We start from the raw sequence: 17,105 nt of genomic DNA, 5'->3' as shown, positions 1-17,105 counted from the left end.
GTTTTCTAGGTGGCTTCACGCCTCAAAGATTTATTCATCGTTGTGTGTTTCTCCATTGACATCCTCTCTCAATGCAATACACAATGGGTCAGAGAGGGACCCATTCACAAACTTATATAACAACATTACTAGGTCCTCTATATTGGGGGACATCATTATTGTTGGTAACTTCAATGCACAAACTAGGGCTTGCAGATTTCCCTCCACGATCGGGTGTTAGATTTGATTTGTTCCTCTATGTTGGATCCGACCCCCTTGGTCTTTACAGGCCTTCTGAGGATTCTTTGGGCCCTCTTATGAGGCACTACCATCATTTTCTATAGTTGTGCAAGTCTTCGGTCTTGGTGATCCCAAATGATGTTCTTTGCCTCCCTTGCTCCAATTTGTTCACTTGGCATTACTGTGGGGGTACAAGCGTGGTGGACTAAACCCTCTCTTGTTCCTCTCTCATTTCTCTAGTCAAACATTTTACCATCACCTACCTTCCTCTCACCGACCATGCCCTCCTCATCCTTACCATTCAAGCCTCCCCATCCCTATCCGTCCCTTCCCCTATCCGCCCCTTCCCACTCCCGCAACGCCCCTCCCTTTCTTTGCCCCCTACACCTCTCATCTCCCTTAGTTTTGACATGGACACCAAGACCTCTTCACCATGCACCTTAGGGGGCTTCTTCCTTCCCCTTCCCACTACCGCAACCCCCCTCCCTTTCTCTGCCCCCTACTCCCTGCATCTCCCTTAGTTTTGATAGTGGAGACTAGGACCTCTTCACCACACACCTTAGGGTGCTTCTTCCTTCGGATTCCTAATTTATCTTATCTCCACCCTTGAGAGTGCTGCCACCTATTTTGGCCGCCTTTTTCCATCTATATGAGAGGCTTCCCTCCTCTCATTCCCCCACCGCACCAGTTGTTGGATCTCCACACTAAGATCTCTTTCTCTATCAACCAATGGTATGACGATGATTGCAAGTCCTTCCACCACACTTTATGAATGCCTACGTGTTGTTGAAATACCCCTACGACCCCTTACTCCACTACAAGTGTACTTTCATCTCGTATTGTAGTTGGTCTCTTCGGGCATAACTCCTTTAGTCCCCCAAGGCCTTATGACACACCTTTTTTGTGGGTCTGCCCCCACCTTGGATCACAACTCATTGGTCTCCCACCCCTCCACCCTTTATGATATCCTTGGCCAACCTTCCTTCATTGTCACGCCTCACCACTTGCACTTTTCACCTTCACCAACATCAGTGAGATGGTTAGGTCCATGAATAGTAGTAGGGGTACTGATGAGGAAAGCTTTTAGGCAGAACTCTTCAAGAATGACATCATGGTTTTGGGCTTGTTCCTCACAAAATTCTTCAATAGGGTGGCTTGTATGAGGTTGCCCCCATCTTGGTTACAACGTATCATCCATTCGATTTGTAAGGCTAGGCTAGATTCAAATCCCAACAATTATAGGACCATCATGGTTGGGCTCACTTTCTCTAAGCTATATGCTACAATTTTACATGCTATTCTTTCCTAGGATCTGGATCAAAGACATATTTGAGCTATAGGGAAATCTGGCTTTTGGATTTTCAGACCATAGACTACATCTTGACTCTCAGGGCTATTATTGAGGAAGTGTGTCATCCATTTGTGAAGATACATTGTTGCTTTTGTGGATTTTTGCAAAGCGTTTGATTCAGTTCCTAGGACAACCCTCTTCGAAAGATTATGTGACATTGGTATCTTATAGAATCTCTCGACTAACATCATGAGACTCAACGAGACTGTGGTTGGTTGCATCATGACCCCTTAGGGGATGTCATCATGACCCCTTAGGGGATGTCAGACTTTATTCGAAGCACCATTGACGTTAAGCAAGGTTGCCCTTTGTCTCCTACATTGTTTGGCCTCCACATTGATGAGCTAAAGTTCTCAGGGGATGGTAATTCCTTACACTAGGTCGATTCTATTTTGCTTTTGTAGACGATGTGCTCCTCTCGGTCTTATCTTCAGATGGTTTACAAAGACTCCTTGACGGCCTTGGTTCTTTTGATGACTCACTGCAGTTGACGGTGAACTTGTATAAGGCCAAGGTAACAGTCTTGAATTGTCTCAAGACCTCTCACCTTCATTTCTTTTTTCACGACATGGAGGTTGAGATTTCTTCTTCCTACACATCCAAGGGTCAGGTTCTCTTTTCCTCGCTTGGGCATGAGACCGACACTTCAACCTTGTATTAATAAGGGTTATGGCTCTTTGGCCCTTGTTGAGAAGTGGTGTTTTAGGCATCACTTCTAGAACACCATGTCCAAGGCTGACTCTTTTGGACACTTTGATTAGACCAACAATGCTCTATGGGTTTGTCATTTGGGGGTTGTCTTTATTGAAATCGGACTAGTCCTCTATGGAGTGGGTCTAGACTCTTTTCTTCTAGCGCATCATCGGATTTAGACAACCTACTCAACACAATAGTGTCCCTGCTAAGTTTGGGGCCCATCCTTTCAAACTTGGTACTATCTTTGACTTGGTTTGGTTCTTACATCGCCTACGGTGCTTTGTAGTCTCCTCTGACAGATGTTACAGATATTCATACATTTCCTACTATTCTGTGGAGGCTATTGCATGCTCTAATCCCACTTGGGAGGCTCAATGTTGGTTCGCTCAAGGCTTGGCTCTTTTGGGTTCAGTTGGGATTGATATTGATTGCCTTCCCCTTTTCCAGTATTCCTTGGATGCCCCCTCTCATCTTATGCCACCCCGACAAGAGATGAACATGCATATTAGGATAGACATTTGCAGACAATATATTCTCACTACGTGGGCAAGTCCGCTTGGGGAGCTTTTCTTGATAATGACTTTCTATGCAAAGCACTTTCTCGAGTTATAGGTTGGGATCATTGTTTGCCCCTCATACCTGTCTCATGGTTGTTCACATGCGCTTTGTATTTTTCTCTTGGTTAATTCGGAGTGGGCTCTCATAGGCTTCACATTTAGATCAATCATTAGTTAGCTAGGAATGACAAGATCTGCCAGCTTTGTGATATAGAGATGGTGGACACAAAGACACTTCATTCTTCCCTACCCCATCTGTTTATTCTTCCCTACCCCATCTGTTTACCGTACAAGGTAAAAGGATACTTAACGCATGTAGTATAGTAAGTTATAACACAAAACAGATACTTTATTCATATATGCACTCAATGCTTACAATCTAATTACAATGATGATAATGATTACAAATGATGATGATCCAAAGTCCCTTCCGAACGATGTACATATACTTTCCCGAAGGGGTGACGCAACCGTCACGTGCCCTTTCAGATACACTTCTACTCGTCGGTTACAATATAGATTTTACTGACAACATCATCCCCCCCAAAAAGTAAAGTTGTCTCCAGACGACAATTACAAAATTACCAAGACAAATTAACAAAATGGAATAGATCTTTTTCCGTCACATCACATTCACATTCCTCTTGTGCCTACACCAATCTGGTCTCTAAAACATGTTGCATCTGTAACCTCTGCTAACACAATACTATCTCCTTAGCCAATCTGACCTTGATAGCTACCTGTGTTGCCTTCTCTGCTTTTGACTCTACTTCCAACTCGTGGTACGCTGAGCCAAGTGTCGCTCTACTGCCTCCAACTGGATGATCAGCTCCTCCTGAGCTCTCTATGCATCCACCAAGACAGCCTCACGTCCAACACCTACTCCAAGTACCTCAAAGCGTAGCACCCCTCTCGAAAGGCTTGCTCCAGTGCCCTCTCCACCTCTGGCATACAAACACTCCATGCTTGTAGCTGCTCCCAGTCTCATCAACTGGTCACAATTCCCATGACTGATAATTGAATTGACTGGGGGTCTAGGGGGCATCGCCCCCAGCGGGGTCGAGGGGTAGTGCCCCCGTAGGGTCCTGGGGCAAAGCCCCAGGCACGATCCTTGTCGCGATATAGGGCGGGGTCAAGGGGCAACGCCCCCGTTGCCAAGACCAAATTAACACCCTCAAACTCACACAAAAGTCCATGGAACACACCATTTTTGTGATTTTCTTCCTATCCCATATTCTTTTTGCCAACCGCTTATGTTTTCTTCATTACCTGTTTATGTCTGTCCCTCCGGTACCATACGTTTTCCATTGTCAACTGTTTTGATTTGTCTTTTTTTTTTAGAACCTCCTATCACCCTTCTTTTTTGTCGACCCTTGTATCAACTTATGTCATACGACCGTGCAATGATGTTTTATAATTTCTCCATACCTTGCCTATACCCTTTTCTCATTTCGAAGGCCGTACGGTATTGTCTCATTTGCTAAGTGTTCTGCCTTACCTATAGTAGTGGCTGTACAACCACCTATAACTCCTGTATGAGCCGTATGATGGACTTGGCTTGCATGCTTCTAATCTCTATCTTCATACGACCATACGGAATCACTCTTGATGTTCTACTATTGTCTGTATGGTGACCAATTCCTTCTTTATGAATGTCGTACGGTGACCAATTACTACGTCACCTATAGCCGTATGACAATTGTCTTTGCTTTCAACTTGTCATACAATACTTCCTTCCCTGCTATTGTACGGTGATTCCCTGACCGTATGGTATATTTTTTGTGTTTCTCTGTACTTTCTCCCTCTAAGTATGCCCGTACGGCTATACGATGTCTTCCAAGTGTTTATTGTTCAAAATACTCTTTGTTGGGCATCGATTGCAAGGCCATATGACCCAATTCACTAGCTGGTACGGTGTTTCATTCCTTTCCTTCTTGCTCGCTGTACATAATTGACTTTCCTCTAGATACTACTCTCATGTATCGTACAATGATTATTTCAGTAATTTACCTCTTGCTAGGCTGTACGACTTTGTTTTGTAGTGACCGTACCCCCTTCTATTCTCCTCCACACATGGCCATACGACGGTTACTTTTCAGGATCTCCAAGGCTGTACAGTCCTTTTCCCTTTGCTGGCAATGATTGCTTTCATACACATTTAGCCATTTATTGATGATAACCGTACTTCCTTTTGCCGTACGGCCATACATTTAAGCCTCTTCCCTACACACGGCCATATAGCTAAGCCTCTCCTTTTACTTGTCTTTTTGTTGTATAGAAGGCCGTACAGTATCAGGGTATCTTTTGCAATGTACTCCAGTGTGTCTTCTCTTGTTGTCAACTTGCTCCAAGTGTCATACAGTGCTGTTCTCCTATCCATGTTCTTAGTTGGTCCTACAATACCTCTTCACAATCTTAATTGTCCATACGGTGAGCTTATATGCCTTCTATGCTTTAAAAGTTCTCAAGACCGTATGCTTGAAGTCCATATTTCCTCATTACACATTAATATTTATCTCTTTTCTTTAGCTTCTAAAAAAATTAATATTTTATTTTACACTTTATTTTACATATATACACCAATATTTATTATTTTTAGACTGTCTCGTAGTTGCTCGTCCACGGAGGTGCATTATTTCTTTCATGATAGACTTCTAGCTTCGACCCATTCACTACATCGGCTACTTCCTTCCCATCAAGCGTCCATAATTTTATTGCTTTGTTATTGCTCACTTAGCGGATTTTATATGACTCGACCCACTTTATTTTAAATTTCCCTGGTCTGATCTCATTGCGCCCATTATACTTCAGCACTAGTTGTCCTGATTGAAATTTGTTCAACTTCAAGTGCTTGTCGTGCCATGCCTTATGCTTGTTTTGTATAACTTTCGTGGCCCATTGTGTCTGCAATCGTCGCTCATCAAGTTTATTTAAATTATACCATCCCTCCCTTAGACTTTCCATATCTCCAAGCTTGTTTTTGATCGCAATCCTCGAACTTGGTACCATGAATTTCATCAGTTGCCAGTCCTTGTTGTCAATAATTGTATTCTTGATTCTAGAACCTTCACTCCATACAACTGTAGTTTTTATTAAGCCCTTCCTCTTTGTTTCCTTTGCAGACCATACGATTTGTTTTCCTTGTTGCCGGCACCTTTCTACTAAATCCATGTACTAGGAGATTAGAGGGAGATTCTACAACACCATCTACTACGAGATTAGAGGGAGATTCTACTATTTGTTGAGGGAGACTCAAACTCTCCCATCCTTTTTCAGATACATGGATCAAAGGTGCCTCATGCTTTATCCTTAGGAGGCACAAAGCTTTGGGACCTCACTTTGCAGCAGTTGTTTTGCCTTAGACCGCACTCAGACAACTCATCACCTCATTCTTTATGGTAGTCTCTCCCACGTAAGGTATCAAGTGGCCACTTGATCTCCCTTTTCAATCTCCCAAGGTTGTGGAACCTTGCAAATCCTACACTTACAACTCTTCTAGAGGCCCTTACAGACGACTTGGGGTCCCTTCTTGCCCCAAGGCTTGTTTGTCGGTTCTGAACTTTTGCGAGTTGCTTGGAGCAACTAGTTGATTTGTTTGGTTTGGTTTGCTAGTTTCCTCTTACTTTTGTTCTATTTTATTTCCCTGGACACTATTTGGTGCTACTGTTTAGGGCTATCTTTCTGCTTTGTTTTGGCAGTCCCTTGGATCCTCTTGTTGGTCTTTTGTTAGACATTAATAAATTTATCTTATCTTATCTACTCGGGGCTATATGTTTCAAGTTGTATTATTGAAGGTTTTCCTCAAAGTTCAAGTTTTGGTGACATTCTTAGAATGATGGCTACCATCGCTTCTTTTGTGCCTAATGTTAGTCCTCACTGAATGTTGGGTTGTATTTTAGAAGTTAATGCTGTTATAAATTCGTGGTCCACACGTCCATCTAGAGAATATCTGGATTTGGCAATCATCGAGTACGAACATTGGAACTGTAGATGCCCTGGAAAGTTTGCACGTGCTAAAGATGAGTAGGCACTAGGAAGTGGTAATGTTGATGGTTCAGATGTTAAAGATACTTTGTCACCATGTTGAAGATTCTTTGGATGTTGACAATGGTGGAGAATTTGCATTTTAAAGGAGACCACATCTTGAAGATAGGTAGGAATCCAGTGAGACAAAATTTAGAATGGACGGTTGCCCAGGTAGGTTGGGAGTGTATGGATCTTGAGTAGCATAACCTTATGAGGGTTGTGGCTTAGTGTATGGTTTGTTTTCAAAGTAAAGCTTTTGAAGAATGGCAAATTCACGGTTTAGGTATTTTTTTTAGTTTGATATGCATTATGTTTGTTTGTTTTGTTTTGGTGCAGTAAGGCTTAACAGGGTTATTAAAATAATATTAAATGATTATTAGAAGATAAAGCTTTTGTAGTAAAATCATCTTAGTGAATTGAGTGAGTCTGCTATCAGTCTCAAGCATTTCTGGATTAAACAGAGTAATTTTGATGAGGGAAAAAATTACACAGTTTAATCCAAAAGTGCTTGATACTAGCCAATGCTCGATACTAATCTATTATCTCTAGGAATTTTAAAATAGATCTTTCCCGCCATAATCAATTCTTTAACAGCTCTGTTAGACACTGCATTGGTGACTGTGAAGACTGGATTTTTCCTACAGAGCTACTCTTTCTGCCGCAGGTTGCAGCTAGATATCTCATTTATCATATCTCATAGAATGATATTCTTTTTTACTATTTCTTTGTATTTTTTGTAAAATTTTGAATTAACTGATTTACATTTTTTGGCATTGTCACTGGTTCATACCCAGGCCCTGGATGTGAGTGTGGACTGGGAATGGCTGGGAAAACCAGCAAGGTGGGTTATTTTTAAATTTTCCCTGTTCAACTAGCCAGCATCATCTCCAGTTGGGTCTAAGGAATGGCAGGGGGGAAGGTCATTTCCTGTTAATTCAAGAAAGGTTGTCCATCATATACTATGCTACTATGCTAAAACATTAAAATTTAAAACAACCAAAGTTTTGAGAATGTCCTGTTTGTTTTCTTACAGTGTCCCACAATTGTTATGATTGTTTGACTCTGTTCGCTCATGATTTTGCAATTACTAAATTAGTATAGCTGGGCCCTCAGGGAAGTACAAAGTGTTTACAGTAGTATCAAGACACTTTATTGAAACATTTCAGCCCTGTAAATGTAGAAATGTCTTTTTTGTTTTTAACAAACAATGAACTCAACTTTTAAACGTTCAATTGTACAAATAAATTTAAAATTAAAAGGATTAAAATATGGATTTGTTTATTTAATAAGTAAGTTAATTGTAGATGCTTCCACAATTTAATAGTAGTTTGGAATCTGGATAATAAATTCAAAATGAACTCAACCTCAATTTTTTTGGCTGAATCCGTGAACCCTGCAAAACCAAATCCGAGCCTCGGCCTGAGCCCAAACTGGTAATGTTGTATTTTATTTTCATTTGGTCTGGTCACTTCATTTGTAATGTGAGTGATGCTTCAGTAATTGCCCTATTCATACCTTTCTTTTCTGTTGAAGTTAGTTATATATGTACATTGACTTATTTCAGTCACTTTTGGAAATATTGTTGTTTATAAAAATTTCATTTCTAATTTTTTCAGTAATTGAGTTCCATTCTACCATGAGAAACAGGTGAATTTTCCACTGTTCACTCTTGTAACATCCTGAAGTAATTTAGTGTTAATTGGAGAAAACCTAGCTTGTCTTTGTCCATGGTACCTTGTTCTTCCTAAGATTTAAAGATTGTGCAATTTTCTACTGTCATGGTTGAGTCAAATTGATTTATTTCTCACTGGGTCATTTTATCAGCATGTCTGTTTAATTGAATTCTTTATCTACAAAAGAATTACCATGGACAAAAACAGGCTAGTTTTTTTTTTCTACTAACACTTAAGGATTTTACAAGAGTGAACAGTGGAAAATTCACCTGTTTCTCATGATAAAAGGAGACTTAATTATTGGAAAAATTGGAAATGAAACTTTACAAACTTCAGTATATCCAAAAGTGACTGAAATATAAGTGAGTGGAACTAGAAAGAACATGTGAGGAATGTAACATTATATATATTATCTTCAATAGAAAAGAAAGGCATGAATAGGGCATTCACTCGTGTTAATTTTTGTTAGTGTCAGTTGAATAAATTCAAGAGACTAAACTGAAGATATATATATAGTTAAATAATCAATTGTTATATTAATTAAATAATAATGAATAGAGATGTTCCATGAAGGGACATGTTTCTCCATGTGTTTTCCGCATTATAAGAGAGATCGCTGCTCTTGGAAAACATACACACATATACCGCCCAGGAAACTTTAATACACTTACAGCGATTCTGAAAATCAACATGGTATCAGAGTGCCAGGCTGCAAATATAAGATGAAGGAATTAAAAAACCTCCCATGGGGTCAGCAATTGTATATGATAGGCAAGAGGGCCAAATGGATAGGCTGAGGAGAGAAATTTCTTGTTGCAGCCCACATTGTAAATAATGCCCATCTATGCAAATATCTAAATCCATGGAGCAAGCTGCGTTGGACTTAGAGCAAAGGAGTTGTAAATGAAAAGCTAAGCTTAGGATGGAAGCAGACTGGGTTCAAAGAAAGCGAGGGTTCAACGTCTATAGTGCTGGCGTGGAGCCTGAAACATCCCTACAACTCAGATGTTCTTCCCGGCTCGAGATGAAACTGAATTCAAGGAAAATTCTGACGGCTTTCTATCCCATGACCTCTCCTTTCCCTATTGCAACAACCCCCCTTTGGAATCTTATCCCAAGCTGGATAGCATCGGGCCTCACAATGGGGACTCCTTGGTGTTAACAAATGACAATATCAGTACTTCCGAATGATACCTGCGAAAAGGGTATGGATCGAGGAAAAATGACACCTTTTCTTTATTTTCTTCCCTATGGTGAACAAACTCTCAAGGGGAAGTCCGCGGTGGAGAAATTCAGCCCCAATAAGCTCTAGTTTCGGGACCATATCTAGAAATACATGTAGATGTAAAGAACCGAGACGTGCATGACCATTGATCGGGAGGTGGAATGGTTTAATCAGTATGGATGAGATAATCGCAAGGACAAAGAAAATGAGACGAATTGATAATATTTTTCCTTAACCAACGAGAATAATTCTTGGGAGAACTTGCAAAAGGAGATTAGGTGATTGACTTAGAAACAAAGAATTATCATCTGGAGACATTGCATCAGAGGTTCAGATGATCGACTAATAGAACAATTATGGTCGATATGAGGGTATGAGACCGATTACGTGAAGGAGAATCTGGCTAGACTCGCGAATATTTCTAATAAAAACAATATATAAGTATATAAAGATAGTAAATTTGATTATTTAACGAGGAAGCAAGATGAATAATTATGGAATGACTTCTCTCTATACTCAATTGGAAAAAGATGAAACATGAATATAAACATATTAATATGTATATCATTCAATATAAACATATTGATAGATATATACAATATAAATATATTAATTATTTGTCAAAAAATCTGGGAGCAGTAGAAGCAAAGAGATTATAAGTAAAATTGGAAACTCTTCACAAGTGGACATGCAAACTGAGTTACTTATATTGCAAAGAGAATTTATAAAATGACATTCACACATACAATCCAGATATTTGTTGGGAATTTTTAAGGAAAATCAAGTAACCACCTTACTAGAGACATTACAGTGAAATTTTAAGAGTGGAAACTCTACATTGGGTGGCGGGGCGGAAATAAAATTGATGTTCTGTTCCCATTGTTTGACAAATACTTATATGAAGTCATTTTCATACTTGATTCGTATAAACCTTCATTGGAGCAACTTGTGGGGGGTGGGAATAAAATTAATGTTCCATTCCCATTGTTTGACAAATGCTTATATGAAGACATTTTCATACTTGATTCATATAAACCTTCATTGGAGCAACTTGCATCAAGGATGTTGATCTACAAATAACTATTTATTATCCTTGAATATTATATTAGTCTCTTTCTTATTTTTTATTTCGATATGTATTATAAGAGCTATTTGCCTTGCTCTTTTTTGAGGATGCTCTTGTAGGAAAAGGAGGATTGGTATCAGATTTAGAGGACGTTTAACGCTCCATCAAAAGTATCATTGGATGTAGAGCTTAGATGATTGATATTCAAAGGGAGTTCGAAAGTCCATATGTGTGATCGTATGATTTTAATGGGCGTACCCTCTGTGTACATCATGAGGAAGCGATGACTTCCAAATGATTGTCACTTGTATTTGTAGAAGTTATTGGAAAGTGACGATCTTACAATAACTTAAATCATGATAAATTATATCTTGTAAATCAACAACTAAGTGTTGGATGTCATTCACTTACCGTTTATGAGTTGTTTGTATAGATATATGATAGGTATTTGGTGAATATCATATGTTGATATTTTGCAGGCTATTACCTTATTGAGTGCTTGGTGAATATCATGTGTTGATATTTTGCAGGGCATTACTTAGAGTATTTGGGGAATATCATAGATTGATATTTTGGAAGCCAATACTCATGATATCAAATGCCATTCTTAATATTACCAATGGTGTGATATCTATCCCGTGTTTATCCTCCCTAGGTAAAAGGGAGTGTTAATGTTTGGTAGCTTAAGTTGGATAAAAAGTTAAAAACCCATGAGACGAAACTAAAGATTATCTCTCTTATATTGTGGAAAACACATAGAGAGAAGGGACATGTCTATTCATTATTATTCAATTAATATAACAATTGATTATTTAACTATATATATAAATAATAACAATTGATTATATATATATATATATATATATATATATATATATAAATAATAACAATTGATTATATATATACAATAATCAATTGTTATTATTTATATATATATATATATATATATAATCAATTGTTATTATTTATATATATAGTTAAATAATCAATTGTTATATTAATTGAATAATAATGAATAGACATGTCCCTTCTCTCTATTTGTTTTCCACAATATAAGAGAGATATAATCAATTGTTATATATATATATATATGTAATCAATTGTTATTATTTATATATATAGTTAAATAATCAATTGTTATATTAATTAAATAATAATGAATAGACATGTCCCTTCTCTCCATGTGTTTTCCACAATATAAGAGAGATCGTTGCTCTTGGAAAACACATACCGAAGAGGAAATGTTAATACATTTGCAGCGATTCTAAAAATCAACAACTCAAATTTTAAATGAAATGACCAAACCAAATGGAAACAAAATACAACATTACCAGTATGGCCTCAGGTCCAGGCTCAGATATGGGTTTGCAGGTTTGGTTCATGGATTCAGCCATATTGAGGACCTAGCTTGTTTTTGGCCACGGTCCTTTTTAATTTTGCTCACCTTTGAAGCCAAATGGCACATGTGGACGTGGACTGGGTATGGTTGGGCAAACCAGGAAGGTGGGTTATTTTTTATTTTTTCAGTTCAATTGGCCAGAATCATCTCTAGTTGACTCTAAGGAATGGCAGGGGTGAAGGTCATTTCCTGTTAATTCAAGAAAGGTTGTCAATCATATACTATGCTAGTATGCTGAAACATTAAAACACTATAAATCTTTTGAGAATGCTCTGCTTGTTTGCTTACAGTGTCACACAATTGTTATTATTGTTCGACTCTGTCCACTCATGACTTAGCAATTACTAAATTAGTATAGCTGGGCCCTCGGGGAAGTACAAAGTGTTTACGGTAGTCTTAAGACACTTTATTAACACATTTCAGCCCTGTAAATGTAGAAACGTCTTTTTAAATTTTAACAAACAATGAACTTGACATTTAAATGTTTTATGGCAAACAGAAATTTAAATATAAAGGGATTAAAATATGGATATGTTTATTTTATAATTTAACTGTAGAAGCATCCACAATATAATAGTAGCTTGGGTAATGAATTCAAAATGAACTCAACCTCAATCTTTTTGGCTGACTCCCTGAAGCAAACCTGCAAACCCAAATCTGAGCCTGGACCTGAACCCATTCTGGTAATGTTTTATTTCATTTTCATTTGGTTTGGTTACTTCATTTGTAATGTGAGTGACGCTTCAGTAAACACGCTAGTCATGCCTATCTTTTGTATTGAAGATTATATATATAATATTACATTTCTTGAATATCCTTTCTACTCTAAATGACTGATTTGAATATTTCAGACATTTTTGGACACATTGCAGTTTATAAAATTTCATTTCCAGTTTTTCCAATAATCGAGTCCCATTTACCATGAGAAACAGGTGAATATTCCACTGTTGAATGTTGTAATATCCTGAAGTAATTAAGTGTTAATTGGAAAAACCTAGCCTGTTTTTGTCCCTGGTACCTTGTTCTTCCTAAGAATTAAAGATCATGCAATTTTCTACTATCATGGTTGAGTCAAATTGCTTTATTACTCAAGGTTCATTTTATCAGCATTTCGTTTAATTAAAGTCTCTATCTACAGAAGAATTAACATTCATTTTACTTGGTGAGTTTTCTCATGCATTTACATGCAGGTTGCTTGATATGTGTTTTCATAGATTGATATTTGGGACATCTTATTTTCTGTTGTGTTGTACTGGTTGAGCAAGCATTTATTTACTTAATATACTAGCAAGTTTAATTATAATCTCTTGATTGAAATATGCCTTGCATCGATCAAAAAATTATTTGGTGCTAAATTGGAATCCTATGCTATCAGACTTTATTTTTTGGGTGGGGTTTCAAATCTTCCAACCTAACTTTGCAAACCCAGTTTGAGCTTCCAACACTAGTTTCTAGAGCATTGTATTAATATATACATACAAAGGGTTTTGTAATATCTGCCTTGACTGAATGTATGTTGTGTAGTAAATTGTCAAACTGAGTAAACTTCTGTGACATAACTACTACACCATGAAGTTCAATTAAGAATGCCACTATGTCTTGCTTTGATATGACGCCGATGTACATAAAATTATATTTTTGTTGGAACTCCAACTATAAAACCGACATTGTTTCCTAATAACATTGTTTTGTTAAAAATTGATATGCTGTACCTTTCACATGCAGGTTCTCCATGCATTGCTGAAAATATTTGCAGAATCTATGGTAAAATATATTCAATATCAAGCTGACAGTGGAGCTCAAGTAGTTCAGATTTTTGATTCCTGGGCAACAGAGCTTAGTCCAGTGGATTTTGAAGAATTCAGTCTTCCTTACTTGAAACACATTGTGGATTCTGTGAAAAGAACCCACCCAAGCTTGCCTTTAATTCTGTATGCCAGTGGATCTGGAGGATTACTGGAAAGGCTTTACTTATCTGGTGTCGATGTTATTAGTCTAGATTGGAAGGTTGATATGGCAGAAGCTAGGAAAAGATTGGGAGAAAATGTTGCAGTTCAAGGAAATGTGGATCCTGGTGCACTTTTTGGATCAAAAGATTTTATAAGAAAACGAATTTATGACACAGTGGCCAAAGCTGGCAGAAACAAACATATCCTTAATCTGGGACACGGCGTATTAGTTGGCACCCCAGAGGAGAATGTTGCACATTTTTTTGAAGTAGCGAAAGAAATAACATATTAGCCATTGGAAGAATCATATCTTATCAAAATCAATAATATTTCATGCTATTTTCATCCAATTCCATTCTATGCCTAAGACAAGACAATCCAAATCCTTTCGCACAGGTATTTTTTGCAAAATCATCGTGCCATTAGTGCTTTTTTTGAGAACATTAATTGGGGAAAAAAACATTGCACTGTAGAGAAATAAAGTTTTGGAAATAAAGCATTTGTATAGGTAAACTTTAAGAAGGCAACTTCATCATATTTCTTTGATTTTGTACCAGTTTCTATTACTCTTTGCTAATCTAATAGACTATGTGATTATTGTACAATTCTGGTGGTCGTTTCAGCTTTCTTTTTAAGCAGAGGCCCAATACTGTGGGGATTGGAGAAAGAAGAAAGTGGCCGGGTTACCGCACAATTCAAAGCTACAATTGACATTGATGTTCGGTGGCATTGACAGCAGTGTCATTCCAATCTTCATCATAACTCAGGATTTCTCTAGTGATGGATTTTATAAACATTTTCTTCCTTTCACCTTACAGTTCCAGAGGACCAGGGCTTTATACTGCACCCACTTTAGCTTTTATTTTCGATCGGTAATGTAGAAACCTGACATGCACGAGTAGTCCAATGCTTGTAATTTTGTTATCTCAGAGTTGGTTAAAGTTTGCTACTCATGATATGGGTAGACTAATTTTGTAATATGTTAAGGTCTTGATAAAAATCGCATTCACCATGTTTTAATCTCGTGACCGAAGAATAGCATATTTCTACATCTCTTTGGACATTTACTGTATAATGATGCTAACAAAGTAGTCGATTTGCATTCACAAGTCATTAGAAAGCATTCCAGTTTTGGCAGAAGTTGAGCCAAGCTAAGGAACAAATGAATTTTCTATATATATTTTGTGCTGAAAATGACTAAATAGACATCGAGTAAAATCTTTTTCACTAATGAAAGTCACATGTTTTTGTGAAAGCTTTTGATAATTTGGGAGTGGACTTAAATTTGGACAATCTAGTTGAAGAGGGAACATTTACGCATCCAATATTCCATAAAAATTCCTCCAGCAGTTGCCTCTAAAAATGAACTTTCTATATTCAGAACTCATGGTGAAAATTGTTAACCATTTTGGGACACATTCTCAGGAGGGGTTGTTTATGATAATATAATAAATTTGTGTTCAAAATCCCTCTTAAAGAACAAATCACCTATGCTCCCCGTAGTTTTCAGAACAATGACAATTGAGAATGATGGGACGTGTTCGTAGTATGGGGGTACATTGGGGCTTCTGTTTAATTGGCACCGGCTACGGGGGCCGTTCCTGCCCGGCCAGTTATTTCGACTGGCTGGGTATGCCATCCGTCTTCCTTCCCTCTCTCCATCCTGACATTCCTGCTTCTTGACGTATCACAACTATCAACGCACGGACCCTGCGGCAGAGTACAGTCTGACGCAAACCACTTGAGACTGGCATTCATTGCATTTTGTAACTCTCTCCCTTTAGTATATTATGTCAAACTATTCTTCTTGTCTAAGGTTATTGCAACGCCACTTTTTTTTTCTACAACTATCAACGCATGGACCCCGCGGCAGAGTACAGTCTGACTCAAACCACTTGAGACTGGCATTCATTGCATTTTGTAACTCTCTCCTTTTAGTATATTATGTCAATCTATTTTTCTTGTTTAAGGTTATTGCAACACCACTTTTGTTTTTCTCGTGATCATTTCTTGATTGTGTAGATGCAATGTAAAGTTCTAATATAGTTGTGACTCTATATGAATGAGTTTTAAATATAATCTACAAAGTAAAAATATTCATAACTCTTGATCCTTTTCAATTAACTGATATATAAGACGATCAAATTATGATTCCAGTGATGGCTTGATTTGATTAGTGTTTCTTTTGATACTTATTTCTCCAGCTTATGCAATGAATATGGTAAATTTGTGATCCTTAATGTAATCACTGACAAAATCAATCACTATAGTGATCTTCCTTAAGCACAAATTTTGTAAATTTTTTTAAATTCAAAACCCAATATGAAGTCAAGATTATAGTAAGAATTCACTATTATTATTCTTAATGAAGCTTTTTATTGGTTCACTTTTATTTGTTAAAAAAACAAAAAATTATCATAACAAGAACCAACGCTACAACTAACCAAAATAGTTCACTTATTCATTGTTTACTTCTATTTCAATCCATTCTTTTTATCTTTATCCATTCGTTGTTATAATATAATAAAGATAAATAATACTTTTTTTTACTTCTCTATTAAATAAATAATGAAAATTTAAATTTATTTTAATTTCTTATAGAAAAACTTAACCAAAATATTAAATGTTGAACATATAAAATTAAATGAAAACTTTTAATTAATTATATAAAATTTAATTAAAAAAATCATGATTGTATTTGATAATATAATATAATACTTCAAACTATGTTTCACATGAAGGCTTGATTTACTCATTCTATCAATAGATTATTCTATCATTTGTAGGAAAATTACATTGTTCTTTTCAAGACACTTCAACAAGCACTTCCTTATTTGAATCTAGAATTTAATATCCGTTATCTAAACCAAGTGTCGTATCACTCAATTTTAGAATCTAGAATTTATAAAGTGTTGCGTATGAGAGTAGTAGTGGGAAAATAACA

At 37.1% G+C, this 17,105-nt stretch overlaps 1 protein-coding gene across 1 annotated transcript in view; it reads left to right on the top strand.

The window, feature by feature from the left end:
* HEME2 (Uroporphyrinogen decarboxylase) overlaps positions 1–15,181 on the top strand; it is a 97,610-nt gene extending 82,429 nt beyond the window's left edge. The window contains exons 6-7 of the mRNA XM_089819356.1: positions 13,938–14,557; positions 14,785–15,181. Of these exons, the coding sequence (XP_089675482.1) occupies positions 13,938–14,453 (516 nt within the window). The 3' untranslated portion in view covers positions 14,454–14,557; positions 14,785–15,181. The remainder of the gene's footprint in view (positions 1–13,937; positions 14,558–14,784) is intronic.
* Positions 15,182–17,105: the final 1,924 nt, after the last annotated feature.

The sequence above is a fragment of the Cupressus sempervirens genome, chromosome 3 (assembly GCF_028749045.1).
Source record: "Cupressus sempervirens isolate cs-2001-9-10 chromosome 3, ASM2874904v1, whole genome shotgun sequence".
NCBI lineage: Eukaryota > Viridiplantae > Streptophyta > Pinopsida > Cupressales > Cupressaceae > Cupressus > Cupressus sempervirens.
Note: the sequence above shows the minus strand (reverse complement) of the source record. Positions and strands in the feature narration are given on the sequence as shown.